Here is a 20,013-nt window from a genome sequence, read left to right as displayed (position 1 = left end):
ATGTAGGTCATGTGATATCAGATAAAGGGGGAAAAAGATAAACGAAAACCGAGATAGTTGTGAAATGGCAAAACCAGAATCGCTCGAATAAAAGTCGGACATGTAAGCATTGGGTTTTGGACTTTCACACAATGTAAAGGAATATGCTACTGATTGTAACATGTTTGCCACGGTCCTACCAACATGATATAACCGAGAAAGAACAATATCTGTAAACATTTTCAGAGTTGCCACTTTGAAATTGATATATCATGATAGTACAATTACTAGTATGGAATTGAGAAGATTAAGGACAAGAAGATGTAATGTCATTGTTAATGGAGAGATAGAGTGCTTCAACTGTATATGCTGGAAATAAAAGGCTTGCCAAAATAAGAAAAAAAAGTCTTATTGATTGAGAGTATTGTATGTTGTACATATACAAGACATTAACTGCATAAGGAATGAACGTCCTCTAAAACACTTATATGCTAATGTTGTTAGGAATCCTAGGTTTTTATGAATGTGTTATCGGATTAAGAGGGAATGAAACGGATTTGCATTATAAAGTTCACCACACTAAGTATCTGGGGGATTCTATGTCTCAAAGTCGTTTTAGATGCATAGGTTTTCCGTAGGCAGAGTGAAGTTTGTGGTGCAATTGAGCCCATATTTATCATAAGAATATTGTGAACCTCAAGCATAATAATACATGTCAGAAAGAATCAATGAAATAAAACTATGGAATGCATTTACGTATAACATTAGACTGGATTGAATTAAAATGTTTACCTTTTTAAGACATAAATCCTTTGAAATATCGCTAAATATCCTTACACATTAACATACAGCTTAAAATGAATATTCCTAAATAAATTATATCTTTTCTTAAATTCAGAATGAAATTGAGAATGATTCTTTTGAATATTTGACAACTTTGCGTTAAAGTTATATTTGTTTGTGTTACAGCATGTTATATACATGATTTCATTTTATTTTCAGACTTGTGTGTTTAGTTGGAGACTTTGTTGTGTGCATAATATACATTTATAGCCAGTTCTTTGTTTCTTCAATGAGGTGAGCTTAACCTTCTATTTTAACTGACTTGTTGTAATATCAATATTTGATTCAATGTAGTAAAATCACTTTGATTTGCTTCTATTGTAATTTATCATTTGCTTTAAGACATGCCAAACGTGCGAAAATCAGCATGTGCCTATTTTTTTTTAAATTGGATAATGGCAAAAATAGTTTTTCATAAACGGAGATACAAACGGCTTTCTGTCATAGAGTGTACCATTTCGTTGCTATGTTGTATATTTTAGTTAGTGAATATATTATATGAACAATAATGTGAGATTGAAATTAAATGTTTGAATTATCTCGCTTGGTACCTGTATTAATAATGCTTTAGTTTATATATAGCTCAAAGAACGTTAAACTTCCAACTTGCCCCATGCCCCATTGCCCCATACCCCATTGCCCCATTGCCCAATGCTCCATTCCCCATAGCTCCAACCCCATTGCCCATCCCTCATTCCCTATAGCCCCATTTCACATTGCGCCATCCCATATTGTAACGACTTATTTCCTATTGTCCAATACCTATTTCCCATTCCGAAAAGAAAAAAAATAAATGTTTTTTTTTTTTTTAAACACATACAATGCATTAGGATGCAGAAAGTTTCGTGCAATCAATATTGAGTTTAGAATCTCGCCGCTGAGTTCTAGAATTTCCGAAATCACACAATATTTGCATTGTTTACATGTATTATTGCCACTCCAAGGTGCATAAGAAATAATCATTCAAAATATTCTTAAAAATTATAGATATATGTATGAATGTAGAATGAATTTAATTTCTAAAATGATTCTTAAAAATTGATGTTCTTGTTTTATTTCAAATTTAAAATACGGAAACACTTTTCCAAATTTATACATATTTAGTCCCAGTTCCACAAAGTAACATATTTCTGTAAATTGTATGGGTGCAAATTTAATTTCAATGCTGGACTGATATCATTGATTCAAATTTAAAATTGTCAAAATAAGCATCATACGTGTGACTGTGACACATTAATTTCAATACGATTTCTCAAAAATGACATATTTCTGCAGATTGTAAGTGCGTGAACAATTTTAATTTAAAAAATGAAGTACATATATGTACATAGAACAAATTATCAAATTTAAATATCAAATGACTTTCCAATGAGTAGTTGCGATTGTGCATCTACGTCAGCCGTGAAAATTCCAGTGTTGTTCTTTTTTATTGTACATCTTTTAATAAACCAAATTCAATAAAAAAAGAGATAATCATAATAGACTTAAATAATCATAATATGTTAATTTCTCATTTACGAACATTTTTTAAAAAAATTCTGTTTATTTTGTGTCTTGTTGTGTGTCAAGTTCGAAGGTGGACACAAATATATATTCTTTATATGCTAGTTGACCAACCTTATATTTGCACACGGGACATATGGGGTAGTGTCAAAAATAAGTCTAAAATGCACAGTTATATAACGTAGTGTTATCCTGTAATAAATTAAGAACATACAAATAATTAAGTCAAATATTCTGTTAGAGTAATATCTACAACACTAAACAAAATTTGAAAGACAAGAGATTTAACTCAATTTTAGTGCCCTTACGTTGACCATAGAATATGTAAGTCGTATGCAGTTTGCACAGGGTATTGAATCAAGGCCATGTGGAGAATGAACTATATTTTAATATATGCCAATGGATCAACCCATACGACGAAGTAAGCCCAACCAAGGACTGTCGTCATGGTAAACATCTGCAAAAGGGTTATCTTTTGAAACAGCTTTTATGCGATCATATTTAAAAACATTTTCAAAATTTAAGACAGAAGGCTGTGTAAAACTGTTTTGCTTTGTTTTTGTTTTGTTTTGTTTTGTTTTGTTTTGTTTTTGGTTTAGAATTACAAACAAATTGAAATTCAAATATAAATTGCGATCGGCAAGTTTATTATCTTGAATTAATATACTAATATATAGGATTACATTGATAGCTCCATTTGTTGCGATGTTTTTAAGTGTCCAGATGGGCCATATAAAAAAAATGTATTAAAACACGAAGACATATCAATATGATAAAGTAAATCACAGCAAGCTTGCACTTTAATATTTATTTTAAATATTGATTAATATGCGAATGCAAAATGCCTGACAGATGTAAATTAAATTAAGATTCGGTGGTTCCATGTTGTTTAAGATATATTTAAAAAAAGTGTTAACAAATGCATAAATAATGCCTGATTTCTAGAAAGTAACAGAAAAATAAATCAGTCAGGAATCAGCATAGCCGATTTGGAAATTCAAGTACGATACGTGCATTGCCAGGAAAAAATGTGTCTGTACATACAAGATCATGAATATTTCTTTTTATTTTTTTTCTTTTCAGTTGGTCAGGTGTTTTTTTTCTTTTACTACTGACTTTACCAGTCCCGATTGATTCGAAAGGTAATTATTGTTGCAGTTTTTAAATTCTGATAATGATCATGATCATGAAAAACAATCACGGTATTTATATTTTATACATTGATCATTAAAGTGCTAATTGAAAAAAAAACCAAACAAACAAACAAACAGTCAATGAAAGAACAATTTTATGATAAAAGACAGCGGCCACCATTTTCAATTAAGTACACAAAATCAAACATAAAATGTAAATATTTCCTGCTCAGCATATTTTATCGTTACTGGAAGAAATACTCTTTACTAGAGTTTAAGTTCCTTCGAAAGAAAGTATGATAAGGAATGACTTGGTACAATGTCCTGAACATACTTTTGAATGTTGACCTTAGATTTTCTGTATTGCATTACAACATTTTCAAAACTGTCATCATGTCAGAATCTATGCATTCTTTTTCTTCGATATACTGGTTAATATGTTACTTTTGTGCAAATAGAGTCAGGAGAAAGACATTGACGGCTGCGTCTGCCATGTTCAATATTCAACATAAATTTGAATGTAAAAATGATCACTGAAATGAATGAGTATGAACATGACCAAATGAACATAAATGTGGTCAAACCTGATCACAAAAATGATCATGATAGACTGTGTTGAAAATTGTTTAATCATATTCATGATCAGATAATGATCATAAACATGTTCAGAAAATAAATGCACCCTATCTGTACGGCTTTTTTTGTTTTTTTCTTTCGTCATTTCATGTTTAAGGAAATAAAATAAATTCAATATTACAATTGTATTTTTTTTTGTTGGTTTTTGTTTGTATGTATTTTTTTGTTTTTTGTTTTTGTTTTGTTTTTGTTTTTGTTTGATTTCGTTTGTTTTTGTTTTTTTAATTTAATGATTTTTCCTTTTTTCGCCTTTCCCGTTTAAAACAGGATGGAAAACAATCAATATTTGGAGTTACGGGTCTTTGTCCGCTTAATTATAATGATTACATTTTCAACCTTTACATTTATCATAAATGTGCATTCAAACATAAATCTAATTTTCTTGAAGCTTATATTAAAGAAAGTGTAAGTTATAAATATGGCAATTTTAAGGCCTTCGACGTTTAAGATAAGGATTCAAAATATGTTCAATATAAATTACCACATATCAAATAAACAACGATATACCCCCCATTGACCAAACTACTATGGCATTGCATTATTCATGTAGAAGTACATGTAAAAGGAAATACCTGTGTGTGTGTGTTTCGTTTCATTTTTTAAAAATTCCACATGTACATTCAGAGAGTTATCAAGGGAATCAAGATCAGAGCGAATATATGCCAATGGTAAAGACTAGACGGCAAAACAGACATGTAAAACAGGAACCTTAAGTGAACAAAATAACACGTATATTTACCAAGAAACAGAAGTAATTGAAAACCCGAATTCACTTAAAAATCAGGAGCATGGACAAAGTGGATAGGCTACACAGTCTTTTCTTCGAGTTAAGATTTTACTACCTAACATATAACTTATTTTTATCGTTTTTTTTTCTGCTTAAGTGGTGGAATGGATTGTACGAACAGATCCCATTGAATTAGGACGTGATGTGGACATTTTTTGTTCTTCCGACGATGCCTCGACGAACGATGTTTGGCAATGGAAAAATGGAAGCACTTTGTTGATCATTAATGAAATGTCTATAAACAAAACTAAATACGTTGGATCCGTGGAACGGGATGGGTTTTTAGTTAGAATAAAGCAATTCAATGTTGATGATCTCAGAAGGACTTATTCATGCCTTCATGGATTTGACAAATACACTGCTAACCTTACAACTTCCAATTACCAATGTAAGTTATGCTTATTGATCTAAGTTCTCTAAACGTTACCATTTTACATCAATGTAACATTAGAGTTTAAACTGTCTCTTATACTTGCAAGTATCGTGTTACGATGCTATCATTTTAATCTTAAAGTTGTTCTTAATATTTTCGTAATGTTTAGTAATTGTGTTGTTGCTAAAGTTCTCTAGTGACAGGTTAATGATTCTTAAGATTTTGTAAACAACCGATACAATTATACTTTTTACGAACGAATCTGTATAATGTTAGGTACCACAAGATTTTGCTGGATTAAACTTAATTTACCTACATGTAACTATAAGCTCAGTACAAGTGTACATTACGAATATTTGTCATAAACTGATACTAATGCGTGAAATGTTCTACATATAAGATACTTTCTAACCTTCGTCTATTCAGTAGTTAATATTTTCATCTTCTTTTTTATCATGAATTTACTCCATCAGTATTATCATCATCAGTATCCTTTCCATTCTCAAGTTTGTATTTTCTGAAAGACACTTTCATTACTTTCTTTGTACTATAAACTATTCGTTACTAAATTGTCTATCACAGACATTATTTGACTGTTGACTTTAGACGAAAAACGAATTGAGACATTGAATAACATTGACTTTTTTCCTTTTTTTAAAATTTAAAATGCATGGACATCTTAGTCATTTTCTTGGAGCACGCATCATACAAACTGGGTAGACTGTTTGAATCAATTGCAGTGACTTGCGAGCATAACTACCACTCTCGTTGTCTACAACAGGTCACTTTCTAAGTCTATGACCAAAACGCCATGGAAAAGCTACTGTTGTATTCAAACAATAGTAGATTCGGGAACAACATACATCGCATATACCCTAATAAACTTACAATAAAGAATATAACAGACACTAAGTCATTTAGATCAATACGACAAATTCAATAACTTCTTTAAAAATCATTTTCATTGTTAAACATCAGTGAACAAACCATCAGTGTGATTAATTTGTGCAAATATGGGTACCAAAATCACATATTATAAATTACAAATCTTAAATTTAGACTGTTCCAATTGTCCAGACAATATGTATTAGCAAATTTGAAACATTTGCACACTTTTACCGGAAGAAAAAAAAATAGTCAAATGCTCTTTTTTTCATAACGTTGACAGTTTTTATTTTTTGTTCATAATTCATTATTCAAATAATTATAGGAACGTCCCAAAGCAGAGCCTTTATATATAGAGAAAATATGTTTGAAGGCCACCGTATACAATTCTTATTAAAGCAGACAAATATATCGAAAACGATAGTACACTGTATTTGGTTTAAACCGACCGTACGGTCAATTTGCGAATGTTTTCGACCTTTGAATTGAATTATAACTTCCAAGTTTTGGACATGAATTGTTTTTATTACGTTTGGTGCCACAAAAACTATTCGTCGCTTCGTTCAAACATTCGATTTCTTAGGCGTAAAAACTTACCGATGTAAATGAATAGTGACTGACCAATATACTGGCCTTCTCGATAATGAGCATCTATCTCATAGACCTCGTTGATCCCCAACAAATAGCACTGCTTGGTTCTTTGATGAATTGTTTGTGTTGCCTTGTTTAAGGATTTCCTCTAGTTTCGAAAACAGTAATACTACTCTTTCTGTTTTAAATGTATCACGATAATAATAATTTAATGCATGGTTCATTTATATATATATATATAAATTATATATATATATATATATATATATATTGTTAAAATATTTAACTTACTTAAAATTTCAAGAACTAAAATGTCTTATTTCAATTCTTCATTTATTTTTAAAAGTTAGTGTGCTGCGTATGTATTTAATTCAGTTGAGAGAGTAATCAAAAGAATGTAATCCAGGGACAAAGACCAGACATGGAAAACAGACATTCACAACAAAGAACATAAAGTAACTAAAATCATACATACAAAGTAACAAAAGCAAATGAGCAACTCGGACTCCACTAAAAACTAGGAGCATGGACCAGGTGCACCGGTAGGGTAAGCGTCCTCTGCTTTTCTAGAAACACCCGCCGAGTTGCTCACAAAAAGTCAAGTCCGGGGTACAAAAACAAGGAATAGAAAACTATGACCCGTTGAATACATCAGTTTTCATGGTGCTGATGGATACACCATAACGATCCACCAATTTTATGATGACGACCATAAAACTTCTGTAGTGATGACTTCAATCTTGTGGCAACATAACCCTGTTCCAGAAGCCTATTTGTTAGAGTTCTAGCGCGATACAAAAAGTCTGTGTAGTTTCGGCAAACTCTGGCATAACGTATGAGTTGTGATATGAACACCCCATACGCAGGAACCGAAGGGATGTTGCCACAGATGAAAGGAACGTTGGCAATTCTGAATGAAAAGTCATCACGTTTGTCGTAAAGTTTGGTCAATAGTTTTTATTTACCATCGATTTCTAAGTGTAGGTCAAGATATGAGGCTGACTTCACAGTGTCTGTAGTATCCTTTATCTCAAGTTCTTTTGGGTAGATGCGATGCATCAAATCCCCGAAATTAGGATTGTTTAAAGTTAATACGTCATCTATATAGCGGAAACTGAGATTGAAGGACCTAGCCAAAGGATATTCTTTCTTTCTGATCAGATCAGCTATAAAGTCAACCTCATAAGAGTGAAGGAATAGGTCAGCAAGTAAAGGAGCACAATTTGTTCCCATTGGAATGCCGACCGTTTGTTGAAAGAGTAATCAAGGGAACCAAGGTTATAGCGGTAATCAAAAGAATGTAATCCAGGGACAAAGACCAGAATGGAAAACAGACATACACAACAAAGAACATAAAGTAACAAAAATTATACATAAAAAGTAACAAAAGTAAATGAGCAACTTGGACTCCACCAAAAAACTGGTCCAGTACAATGTCTTATCGATTGTTATCCAATGACCGATGGGGGAATTTAAATTGTATAATGAAACGCATGACTGTATAAGTCGATATCTCAAGAAGTACACCTCTTTTATTTAATGAGGCTTAATGAGTTGTGATTTTCGGTATTTTGAGTAAAAATGTAATCGCTTGTATTATACGATTATTACAATTTTGTCTGGATTTCTTCATTTTCTGTTGTAATATATCAAGAAATATGATATAAATTAAAATCCATAGATTCCTGTTATTATATCATAACAAAACAGATTTTTATTTGTTGATCCTATATCTAAAAAACGGGCTGCTCTCCAAAAGGAGGTTACATAAAAAAATTAAAAGAAAAAGAAGAAAATTGCATGACGTCCTAACCACCGCTTTGAAACACCCATTATACAAACAGGGTAGCCCGTTTATACCAATTGCGGTGACTTATGAGCATAACTACCGCTCTCGTCATCCACAACGGGGTCACTCTCCAAGTCAATGGTCAAAACGCAACGGAGAAGCTCCTGGGTGACATCTATATGAGATATTATTCTCCCTTAGTCGAGAAGAGTCACACAGTCAATCCCAGTAGCCGATGCAATAATGAGTTTATTTAGTGGCTTTCATGTTTCTTATTTGTCATTTTGTATATTCGTGTGAAATTTGCTTTCATTTGTATATGTGTGTGTTGTTTTGTTAAAGATAGCTTCATGGTTTCCATGTTATTATTTCTACTTTTTTTCCAATAATAGAGATATACTTTTGTTTCATGAAAAAATATGATATTACTTAAATATACTATTATTTTACTTACCAAATAAGTATGTTATCTGACACGTCAAACAAATGTATTACGTATAGAAGGAATTTATATATATAAAAGAATCAAGGTGCATTTTTTTTTTAAATTTGAATTCATGCCAAGACAAAATTTGAATTCATGCCAAGATAATAATACAAAGGTAAAGTGTCTATTCATACTACCATACTTCAATATTATTTAAATTTGAATTCAAACATTAAACACTTTAAATTTGAATTCTTACCACGGTCGATAAAACATATAAAGTTTTTATGTTCATGTAATAACAAACATACTTGCTTAATCAATAATATTGATATATAACTTAATACGGTTAAAAACATGTATCTTTATAACTATTACAGTTAAGAAATCAAATTGATAGTAGGAGATCATTTATTAAAAAATCATATGATGCAGATTTAATACTGCATATAAAATATTAAGCACTTCTCCGTCTAAGAATCAGGCAAAATATATATAAGGTGTGGCACATGAAGAAAAAACTGTCAAAGTGTTTGTAAAGTTCGCCTTTTTAAGATATTGACAGATCAAATTTAGTTGCAATGCACAGTAGAATAATGCTTCAGGATAAATTTAAATAGCGTTTCAGTTGTTTCTTAAATGTATTTAAATATGTTTGAGGAAAAAAAAACAAATTGAGAAAAATGATGTGCCACTCATTGCCTGATTCTTACACAGAATAGTACTAAAGTAATATCAAATTAAAAAAAAAAAAAAAAAAAAAAAAAAAAAAAATAAATAAATAAATAAATAAATAAATGCAAAAAACAAAACATATCAAATGAATAAATAACAGATTTTGCAAAGGTGGATAGAACATTGTACTCAAGAAGAAAAATTAAAATATGAAAAAAAATGATATACGGGAGGTATGTGAGCGGGTAACTACATTTAGAACCAAAATCCACATAATGTATCGTTCTCAAGATGTGTATTAATGTTGACGCTAATGCGTGATTCCTCAATATGGCATGATAATTTACACGTGGAAGTTTTCTTACCCAGCAAGTTCACTAACCTATCAAAGAGCCATGATCTGATCATAAGTGAAAAATATACCTTATCCTTTATCAATTTCCGACTAATAATGTAATATTTCTTTACATATCTGATCATGGGCAGTCCCCTGACGAAAAATGTTCAATTCGAACACCATGGATCAGCGCATGCATTTAAGGGTATATTTGTCGTATCCGTATGTATCTGTACAATACAATGTACTTGTATGAAAAAAAAAAACCAAATCTACTGAACAAGATAATATTTAACAAAAATGAAAACATAAATATTCACGCTATGGTAATATTCAATTTATACATGTACAGGTGTTTTTATATTATAACTGCAGGTATAGACGCATTAAATATTATGATTGAAGTTGAAAAAAATAAAATGGTTCTCTCGATTTTCTCTAAGATGTTATTAATTATCTGTTCAGTAATATAATTTTAATTATAAACAGGGTATCCTAAACGAGATACATACGAAGTGAACGCTAATTCTACAACTAGGTCGTTAAAAATTGGAATCAGTATCCCAAAGGTATATCCTGTACCTACATGTACCAGTTCGATTGGGGTAGGTATTTTCTTGTACACAAAACAATGATTCACAAAAGATATAAGCACTCTATGTGTTAACAAATAAACATAGATTCTTCAGTGAAATCAGATATAAATATTATATGAATGTAAATGCAATAGTCCAAAATACAAAATCTAAAACTTAACTTAACTATACGTAATTGTTTATCGTGTTTTCACTTAAGTTCTTAATATCTGACCACCATCTATCATGAATTAGACTGTTTTTAGTACACAATAAACAAATCCCAGTTGTCAATTTTTACAGAACTTTATATGACCTGAATAAAAAATGATTGTCTCCGATATCGAACAACAAAACTTTGATTATGTGTAGTCCATGTTGCACATCATATTTCATTTTCTATATATATTGTTTGTCTTTGAACTTCTTTTTCTTTGATCATCAGACAATAAATGCATTGTACATGCATTGTTTATACAATGGTTCCGAGTATATACTCGCTTTATCCATGGTTTGCAGTTACTTCAATTTGATATATTTCTTTTCATACGTGTTTTCTCTTGGGGGGATTAAGTATAGCAAGTGTCATACAGTTCAATGCTTTTCTTCAACTCACAAGAAGTATCACATTTTGGGAGAGGACCTCCATAATGTTGTTATAATTTGAGTCCAATCATCTTGCTTTTGTTTTTTAGCAAAAACATATGTTTAATTAAGTATCACATCTAAGACATTGTAAATGTCATCCAATTTATATTGCTAGTGTGTTAGGCTAGTGTGTTTTGCGTCTTTTTCCTTATCTTAAGTTTGTATATCGTTTTCATTGGGTTTGCTACATTGTGGTTGTTCATCTTTGTTTCCGTTTTTTTTTCGTTTGGGCAAATTTTTTTTTATATTTTGACTTATTTGAAATTCCCACTGCTAACGCTTTGTTTTTTTTTGCCGATAATCAATTTCTGTAGCACATAAATACTATTTTTATTGGCATAAATGGGCATGCTACTATTGTATAAAAAAAAAACGTTTCAGGAACAACCTATATATGCGAAATTTAACAATACAATTGAGAGGGTAGAGGAATACTTCTTTGCTGTACACATGACGTTGGAGTATCAATTCAGCCCCTTTGATTGCGGGGAAAATATATCCATTTTATGTATGTTCGGAGACAAGCCAGAAAAGTTCACTTATTTCACGACTAGAAAGTGTAAAGGTTTGTTTAAATATATATAAATATATATATATATATATATATATATATATATATATATGTAGAAGGGTCTGAAAAAATCCCAACGATGTCAGAATGAATGTTTGGTCGTTCCCTCCGCGGGACTCGAACTCGTACCGCTGTGACATCTATGACAACCCATCTATTCCCAGTGGTCTAGGGCGCTGGACTTAGTGCAGGCGGTGTTGTCAGAAATGTCACAGCGGTACGAGTTCGAGTCCCGCGGAGGGAACGACCAACAATTTGCATCGCAAATTTGACAGTTCAAATATCGTTGGGAATTTTCAGACCTTTATGTATATTTATTTGCATATATTTAATGTAAACGAAAGCTACCTTAGATCAAACGGATGCAATACAATCTTATATCATTATTACCTGTCAAAACTTCTTCACAAATTATCGTTTAATCTCAATCTTCAATTGTAAGAAATATAATGAATTTGGTTGAATTTTCTATTCGGAAATTTTGATCATGTGGTTCTACAAACTAGATATGGTGTCCCAACAAATGCTGACAAATTAGCACACATTTAACCATACATTTTACAAAGTCAATTTTAATTTGAATAAATCTAATTTTAGGACGCAATATAATAAAATCCACTGAAAATGTACGCCTGGATACCTCTAAGCGTGATATTTAAGCAATAAAATATACTCTTTTTGTTAGTTAAGTAATCTGCAAGTGATCTTTTAGTTGTTATTACACAATTATTCCGGGTACAAAAATGTTTCATCATTTTACAATTACTTCTTATGACAAGTGCACCAGTATTGTACGCGTCAGGTCGAGTTGTTCATAAAAAAGTCGCCCAGTGTAGACAAAAGAGAATAGAAAACTATGACTTGTTGAGCAAATTTATTTTAATAGTTCGGATGGATACACCGTTACGAACCATGAGTTCATGAAGACGACCATTAAACTTCAGTAGTGATGATTTCAATTTTGAAGCATTGAGCTACATCACTGTTTATTCATAAAATGTTTTATCTTTAGCCGTTTGTCAACATCACTCCCCGTGTGTAAATAATGGTACATGTTTGTCAAACAACACTCATATCTACTGTGACTGTCCATATGGTTACTATGGTAATAAATGCGAAAATGCAACAAATACTACCGTGACAGGTAAGCTTTTTAATTCTGTAGGACAATTTCGGAACTTTTAATACATATATTTGTCTTCATTATATGAATTACAAACATGAAATTACATTAAAGTATTGGCGCCCTGAGTAACATAAAAAGGGCATGTTTTGCAAAAAAAAAAAAAACAAATAGAATGTGAAATAAAATATATTTTATTATTTTTATTAAAGTGACTTGCAGAATTTTATAGGCATTAACAACAAAAAAATGGCCGTTACGGACATCCCAATATGGATAATGGGAATTCGGTTAGGAATAATTTTCTTTAATAAAATTGTCTATTCCAGTTATTCAACAAAATAAATATGACAAACAGTTAGTCATTCACTAACGCTTGATATTTAGAGCGGGAAGCATAAAGTAAAATGTATAATTAATGAGAAATTACAAGGTAAAAATATCGGCGGGATGACGGTAACGATGAATCTTATTTTTCTAAGTTTAACCGTCACATGCGACAAGAGATGTCCGTAACATGAAGAACAAAAATACTTCGTGAAGAGAGTTGGTATTTTACCATACTGATAAGCGTTGAATTGCAGAAGATATCTCTGAATAATGTGTAAATTGATAAATATAATAAATGCATTCCAAATGGCTTCTACCGCAAGCGGTGTTTTGTACAAAATACTGAAAATTATGTGAACGGACGAAGGAATCTTTATTCTTATAAACTAGATACGTAGTTACAGAGATGTTAATAAATACAACATAACAAATACATGTTATGTTTAAAAGTAGATAATGAAGTTTTGATTTATATAAACAGTTAGAACAGCACTATCAACCCAGAGAATTGCAATTCTATAGTAGAAGTAGAAAATAAACTACGAAATTCATTAACATTTACATTGTTTTGACAGTAGTGTGGCAATAATTGTTTTTATCTTATGTGAAAAATTTGCTTGATTGAATATTGTGAAATTCATCACCTATATCCATAGTCACCACGGTTAGAAACCCTCTCGTTAATTACGATGTAGGTTTCGTTACCTTCCTGACTCTATTGATAGACAGTTATTTCCACATTTAAATTTACAAAATATATACAAAAAGCTTAAAAGGTAACGTTTATATATAATTTCAAGCTTTAATTCCGATTTAAATAGTCTATAGCATAGTCCTTTTGGAGTGTTTTCTATGTATGATAACCACTTTTGTAAAAATTGGTCTTTTAGTTTTTGTCAATGCTAAATGCTAACCATTTTGTAAGAAATGTGTCGGCAGCGCGCCAAACATTTGACATTCCACAATCATCAAAAATCATTTTAAAACTTATTCATTCATTTTCAAAACCAGTTAATAAAATTGACGTACACTAATTTCAATTAAAGGGATATTTTATTATCATTTTCGTGAAGCCCACACAAACAAATTAATCATACACAGCTTTATGTTTATAGATATTGGAAATCGACCAAGTTCTCCGTAAACCACAAATGAGGGCGTTGACTGTTTTAAATGCAAAATGTTTTTACAAAATTACTATGTATTTCAATCAAAGTGTTCTAACTTCTCTCAAACTGTTACATATCTAGAAAGCTGTTATATTAGTGGTTGAAAGCGGCCATTTTTCATGGAATTTAGTAATATTACATTACTTTTTTTATGTTAAAAGATTCCTGATAACCTTCTGATTCTTAGAGAAATTTTTTTCTTGCATTCCTATTTTTTGGATCCAAAGAGTGCTTGATCGACTGCATTAGATATACTCGCTTCACTTTAATTCAGTTTAAGCATATGTAATAATTATTGTTATAAACCTTCTCTATTATAGACCATACATTATTACAAAATTATAATATACAATAATATATTCAGTTATTACTCTTTTTAGTTATAGCCATGTATTTGATTTTGATATCTTTAAATTGTATTTCTTTGTTGATGGTTCGGTATATTGTTTGTCAATATTTGGTATTTTTGGTATCTCTCTCAAATAAATCCGTTTCGTTCATCCCGTTCGTCAGTCTCTTGTTCTGTTATGGTCATCCAAGATTCTTCGTCTGACTACCGTTATAATCGTGGTTCCCTTGATTATTCTTTCGTAACGGTCATCCCGCTGATATTTTTACCTTGTAATTTCTCATTAATTATACATTTTAAGCATTAATGAATGACTAACTATTTGACATATTAATGTTTTGAAACATTTGAATAGACAACTTTATTAAAGAAAATGATTCTTAACCGAATTTCCACCCTTCTTCTTGGGATGACCGTAACGGCCGTCATAACGGCCGGTCAAACATAATACTGTTTAGTACATTGATTTGTGCTCATGCTTATTGTCGTAGATTCCGTCAAGTGAATATTTTCGCACTTTTAAAAACAGGCGTAATCTAATGGTAAGATCAATTACATGGGTACCATTTTGGCGCTTAACTCTCCGTCAAGAAAATAGCGAAATCTAGTTCACCCCAAATAAGTTTACAGTACTTTAAAATGTGTATGCAAGTTAGGCCATCTTAATGAAATTTGATCACTTCTGACATTAAGATTCTAAAAGAATACTTTATTGCCCTTTGGTATTCGTAGTGGTTAATAGAAACATATAAATCGTCTGAATTAAAAGTTTTTGTTTTCAAAACAATCTCATTTATGCTTCAATCGGCTTTAAATGATGTTAAATATTCGTGGTACGTACAACGAACAGCTATTTGAAGTTACATGTTATTACATGTAGTCTCCGATGTCCTTCGATTTTTTTTCAGACTTGGACATTGTTCTAAACCGTGGGTTTCCTCAAGAAATGTCTAAGTCAAGTTAAGAACTTGTCCTCCTTGTTATAGATCAGAACTTTGATAATTGTAACTGACTTTCTTTGACATATTATCTTGATGAGAAGAATTTAAAATGTCTGTGAGTAATTTGCAATGAATTATTTTATATTGCAGTAGCTGACACGGACTCCGTGCACGGTGGCATAATAGCAGTCATAGTAATATTAATACTAGGGTTTGCAGTAATTGGTTTGTTATTGTTAATGAGAAGAAAATTGGGATTGCGTAAGTAGTCGAAGTTTGTGAACATTATTATTATAAAATAAAAAAAAATAATTACGGTAATTTGGTCAGAACATTTAAGCTGATTTCGCGCTACAATTTCTCTGTGTGTACGATCGGTAAAAAAGTTTTCTAAGCAACAAAATCTTATATTTAACAGTATATATTAAATGCGAAATCCATATTGAATTGACATGATTTACTTTTAAGATCGTTCGGGATATTAACACCTATCTCCTTTAAACGTCTCTACTGTATTTACAGACAATTAGATGTAGTGTATCAGTGTAGTATCACTTGTCAATTTTAAATTCTTAATCATAAAAAAATAGAAGGTGATCGTTGTGCATTTTTTAAATTGTTTATCGCTTACTTGTACACATGTATGAGACACCAAGAGCAATTCTATTATGCAATGCAAATCTAGCCATCTGCCGTGCTCATTTTTATATATTATAGGAAACCGCCAAAACAATGATTATCATCTACAACAGGAAGAAAGACTCAATGGAAATTTGTAATTTGTAGTATCAAGTGTGACTTACATAATCCAATCATTTCAATCTTTTGGTTGCTTTGAGCTGAAATTTTAGCTATATACTTCAGCTTTATTGTAAAAAAAAGTTAAAGACTGCTGTTAAGAAATGGGCATGTTTCTCGTTCTTGTTACAGAAGGTACCGCAGGTCTAGAATTTTCACCATGAATATTTGCACCAAGGGTAAACTTAATGTAATTATAACGTAACCTAATTGCTAATTGAGTTCATTACATGTTTTTTGTCTTTTTTTTTTCACTTTTCATTATATAACGATTCGATGCATGTTTAAGAAGTGTATGAAAGACAACAATGAAGTGAGCAAATACTGATTTCAGTGATGATGTTGATCAAATGTTATACATCTCATTTTTGGGGCAATTTCTATTTGCTATATTTGCATTTATCTAAGGTAATTTGTCTAATAACGGAAAAGTCGAAAGTGACTTTTAGACTATAATGAGTGAAGTAACTCAGTCTACCTTCCGTAAACATCGGTTTTCAGACAAGTATGATTGCATGATTTTTTTTCTGGTTAAGGGCAGATATTTTAGAATACTAAAACAGGCATACAAGTACATAATGCAGTAAGATTAATTTGATTATTTTCATTGGATTTTCTGTTGAAAGGACTTTTGTCTTAATTATATATATATTTTGTTTTCAGTTATAGTGAATATTTCTCTTGTTATCTTCAAAGGCATTATGACACATATAAGCAGTACAATTTTGAAATTTGTAGAACAATCCTTAAAGTACCTGCTAGTACTATCGGTTCTGACTAGACTAGAGCAATTACAACGACATACCCTATTTGAAATCTCATTTTATGCCGTACTTATCCACTTAAAAATTTTATTTAGAACGATTTACACAATTCAACAATTCTTTTTCTGACAATTCCTTTCAGTAACATCTGTAGACTTGAACGGTAATAGATAAATATATTCTCTGACAATTTCATTCCAGGACAATTCTAGCCTAACACTTTGTATTACTATTCTACATGCTAATGTTTTGCTCACCCCAAACAGACGTAGTGTTCTGAAAGTTTAGTTGTCAAGACATTTACTTTTTAGTGGTCTACGATATTAACTGAGTTTTATAAACAACGGATGCGCAAAAATAAAAAAAAAATAATAGATCAGAGGATGTAGACATAGTTGTTTGAGTGTATTTAACTTTTGTAGTAAATAGGTTGTTAAGGGACAATAGGGACTTGCATTGCTGTATTTTAGTTAATTCTAATCATATCTAAATATTTTGTAATTAGCTTGTTTTCAACTAAAGTTATGAAATGTTATAATGAAAAGTAAAAAGATTAACGGGAATAAATAACCAAAATCATGATTTAAAGGAGTGTAAATTCAATATTTAAAAAAAAAACAAATAACAACAGATAATTGTTTTTTGTCAATTTAAGTCATATTCACATTTTAAAGGGTAATAATTCAGCCTCTGCAGTAAACTTCAGGAAGTAAATATATTCACCATGGTCTAAAGCGATTATAATTTGGCACAGTATAATGCACAAGCTTTGTAAGTCGAATTGTTAATGTGGTTCTTTCGAGTCCAATTTTATATTGTGGGTTGTGCTTTCACCATATTAACTTATTAACAATACTGAGGAAGATTGCGCGTATTGTTTATCCCTGCCATACGAATGTCAATGACATTGTTTGCTATTCTTAGATTCAGCATTTACTTGCGTGTCCAATATCAAGATGATCGGCCTATATACACAGACTCAACATTTGATTCTAATTAAAGTATTTCCACGTTGTAATACAAAAGTCATAATTTTTTCTTTAGTATAAATGCATTCTTTTTACATTGTTTAATGTTAGGACTTTTAAATGTTAAGGGGATAACTGATATAACTCCGATTTTTTCCGTCATATTGCCATTTTTTTAAATGGACGTTCTTTGGAGTTTTCGCCTTTCTGTGAAATCGAAAATGATATTACAGTACATTTTTTCATATAAAGTTGCATCTATCAAAGGGGTGTTATACAACCCAATGACTATTCTTCGTCAAACTTTTACCAAAGTTATGGTTTTTGCAATGTTTTTTAAGATTAATTTCACATATGCCCTTTATGTAACAAGAACAAAAAACATAATTTAATATGACAACTTCATTTATATGACTTAGACATATCTTTTTGATATTACTACAATATGATATTTACTTGTTGTACATTTAAACCTGTTCCATCAAATGCTTGAGTGAATGTATGCTCTCTATACAAATGTATATTGGTGAATTAATGCCTTCATGTTTGAATTGTGATTTTGATATTTCTTATCTGATTTGTAGATGTTTTTGCGTGTATTTTGCTTAAATTAAAAATTGCTATGCTAACTGTTTTTGTTTTTTTCTTATTTATTATATTACGCGTCATCCATGTATCAAAGTGAAGAACGTACTGATTAACTTCAGTATAATACCTTACAATATGTAAATGATTGTACATTTTGCAATGTGTCGATTTCATTCGAACAAATTGCGTTTTTTTTTAATCCAGTACACTATATCTTGTAACATATGATGAATTTTAAAATACTAAATAGCCCATTTGATTGGTGCTGAAAGTCTTTACTACACCCGACAGTAATCGATAGGGACTTGAATTTAGTCAAGGAAAGATAAGTCAGTCAAGGTATTGTTTTATTGCTTTGACCAAGGGATGTTTGTTATTGGACATGTACTCAGCAGGTTTTCAAAATGTCCGTTTTTTGTAACATCTTTTGATATATATACCATAGATAACTAAAAATCCGTTGTTATAAACAATAACACAATTATTTGAAATCATACTACTAGTGATTTAGACAATGAGTCACAAATTTACCCTCTTTACTGTTTCTGACGTCCCCTGAACATTATTTACAACACAAAGTCAGTACAAACATGAACCATGTTTAAATATACAATTTTAGATATTTCCTAAAGATACACATGTAAAATATACGCTCGGATATATTGTCATTAGTTTTGTCATGACATTATAAGATCTTACAATATAGCATTTAATAATTCAACTGTAAACTCCCATTAGGTATGATCATAGCCAGCTACGATGGATACAACTAGTTTTCTCTTGCTTATTTTGTTTTATCCATGACTTTTTAATCGATTAAACGGCCCTTTACAAAACTAACTATCGTTATTTGGAATGGTATATAGAAATACCTGTCATTGTTCTGATAACGGAAATAAATTAAGTCACCATACAGGTATATGCATATTGTAAGCGACAAGAACAATCAAAACAGTGACGTCAATGATACAGCTCTTGAATAGTATAGACTTCCATTTTAAACTATGTACAAATCCCCATTCGGTAAAGAATTTTCCAATCCACATAGACAAATCCACACAACAGACCCTTCATTGCAATATTCTAAATCAAATATTTACATGGTCTTATTCAATTATATATTAATCTTAAGTGTTCAATATTTTGTAAAAAACTATGTGTTTAAAGTTAAATTTAGTATGATTTCTATTTAATTCAATACTTTAAAAATAAGTTTCCAATTCTTTCAATT

At 30.8% G+C, this 20,013-nt stretch overlaps 2 protein-coding genes across 3 annotated transcripts in view; both read left to right on the top strand.

Annotated features, from left to right (window-relative positions):
- Nucleotides 1-10,593, top strand: part of LOC148605349 (uncharacterized) — a 28,159-nt gene extending 17,566 nt beyond the window's left edge. Inside the window, exons 2-5 of the mRNA XM_088547578.1 lie at nucleotides 982-1,056; nucleotides 3,409-3,467; nucleotides 4,979-5,269; nucleotides 10,448-10,593. Coding sequence (XP_088403704.1) covers nucleotides 1,052-1,056; nucleotides 3,409-3,467; nucleotides 4,979-5,269; nucleotides 10,448-10,593 — 501 coding nt within the window. The 5' untranslated portion in view covers nucleotides 982-1,051. The remainder of the gene's footprint in view (nucleotides 1-981; nucleotides 1,057-3,408; nucleotides 3,468-4,978; nucleotides 5,270-10,447) is intronic.
- Nucleotides 10,594-11,403: 810 nt separating this feature from the next.
- Nucleotides 11,404-18,828, top strand: LOC148605348 (uncharacterized). 2 transcript variants are annotated; one of them, XM_088548133.1, is made up of 4 exons: nucleotides 11,404-11,689; nucleotides 12,765-12,896; nucleotides 15,815-15,925; nucleotides 16,382-18,828. In XM_088548133.1, the coding sequence occupies exons 1-4, from the start codon at nucleotides 11,524-11,526 to the stop codon at nucleotides 16,441-16,443; spliced, it is 471 nt and encodes a 156-aa protein (XP_088404259.1). In that variant the 5' UTR covers nucleotides 11,404-11,523; the 3' UTR covers nucleotides 16,444-18,828. The 2 variants fall into 2 exon arrangements, with proteins under 2 accessions (XP_088404259.1, XP_088404258.1); XM_088548132.1 differs by having other exon boundaries at nucleotides 11,404-11,746; nucleotides 16,382-18,811.
- The last annotated feature ends 1,185 nt before the right edge of the window (nucleotides 18,829-20,013 follow it).

This window comes from Perna viridis, chromosome 10 (assembly GCF_037379345.1).
Source record: "Perna viridis isolate PV_CMFRI_1.1 ecotype Kerala chromosome 10, ASM3737934v1, whole genome shotgun sequence".
In the NCBI taxonomy this organism is placed as follows: domain Eukaryota; kingdom Metazoa; phylum Mollusca; class Bivalvia; order Mytilida; family Mytilidae; genus Perna; species Perna viridis.
The sequence above is the reverse complement of the archived record's forward strand: the minus strand, read 5'-3'. Positions and strand labels throughout refer to the sequence as shown.

Bases quoted from the DNA above. Each gene is read 5' to 3' on its own strand.
- LOC148605348 (XM_088548132.1), top strand. From the start codon at position 11,524: ATGGGCATGCTACTATTGTATAAAAAAAAAACGTTTCAGGAACAACCT. The intron at 12,897-15,814 runs GTAAGCTTTTTA...TTTATATTGCAG, and splicing joins AACAAATACTACCGTGACAG to TAGCTGACACGGACTCCGTG. The intron at 15,926-16,381 runs GTAAGTAGTCGA...TATATATTATAG, and splicing joins GAGAAGAAAATTGGGATTGC to GAAACCGCCAAAACAATGAT.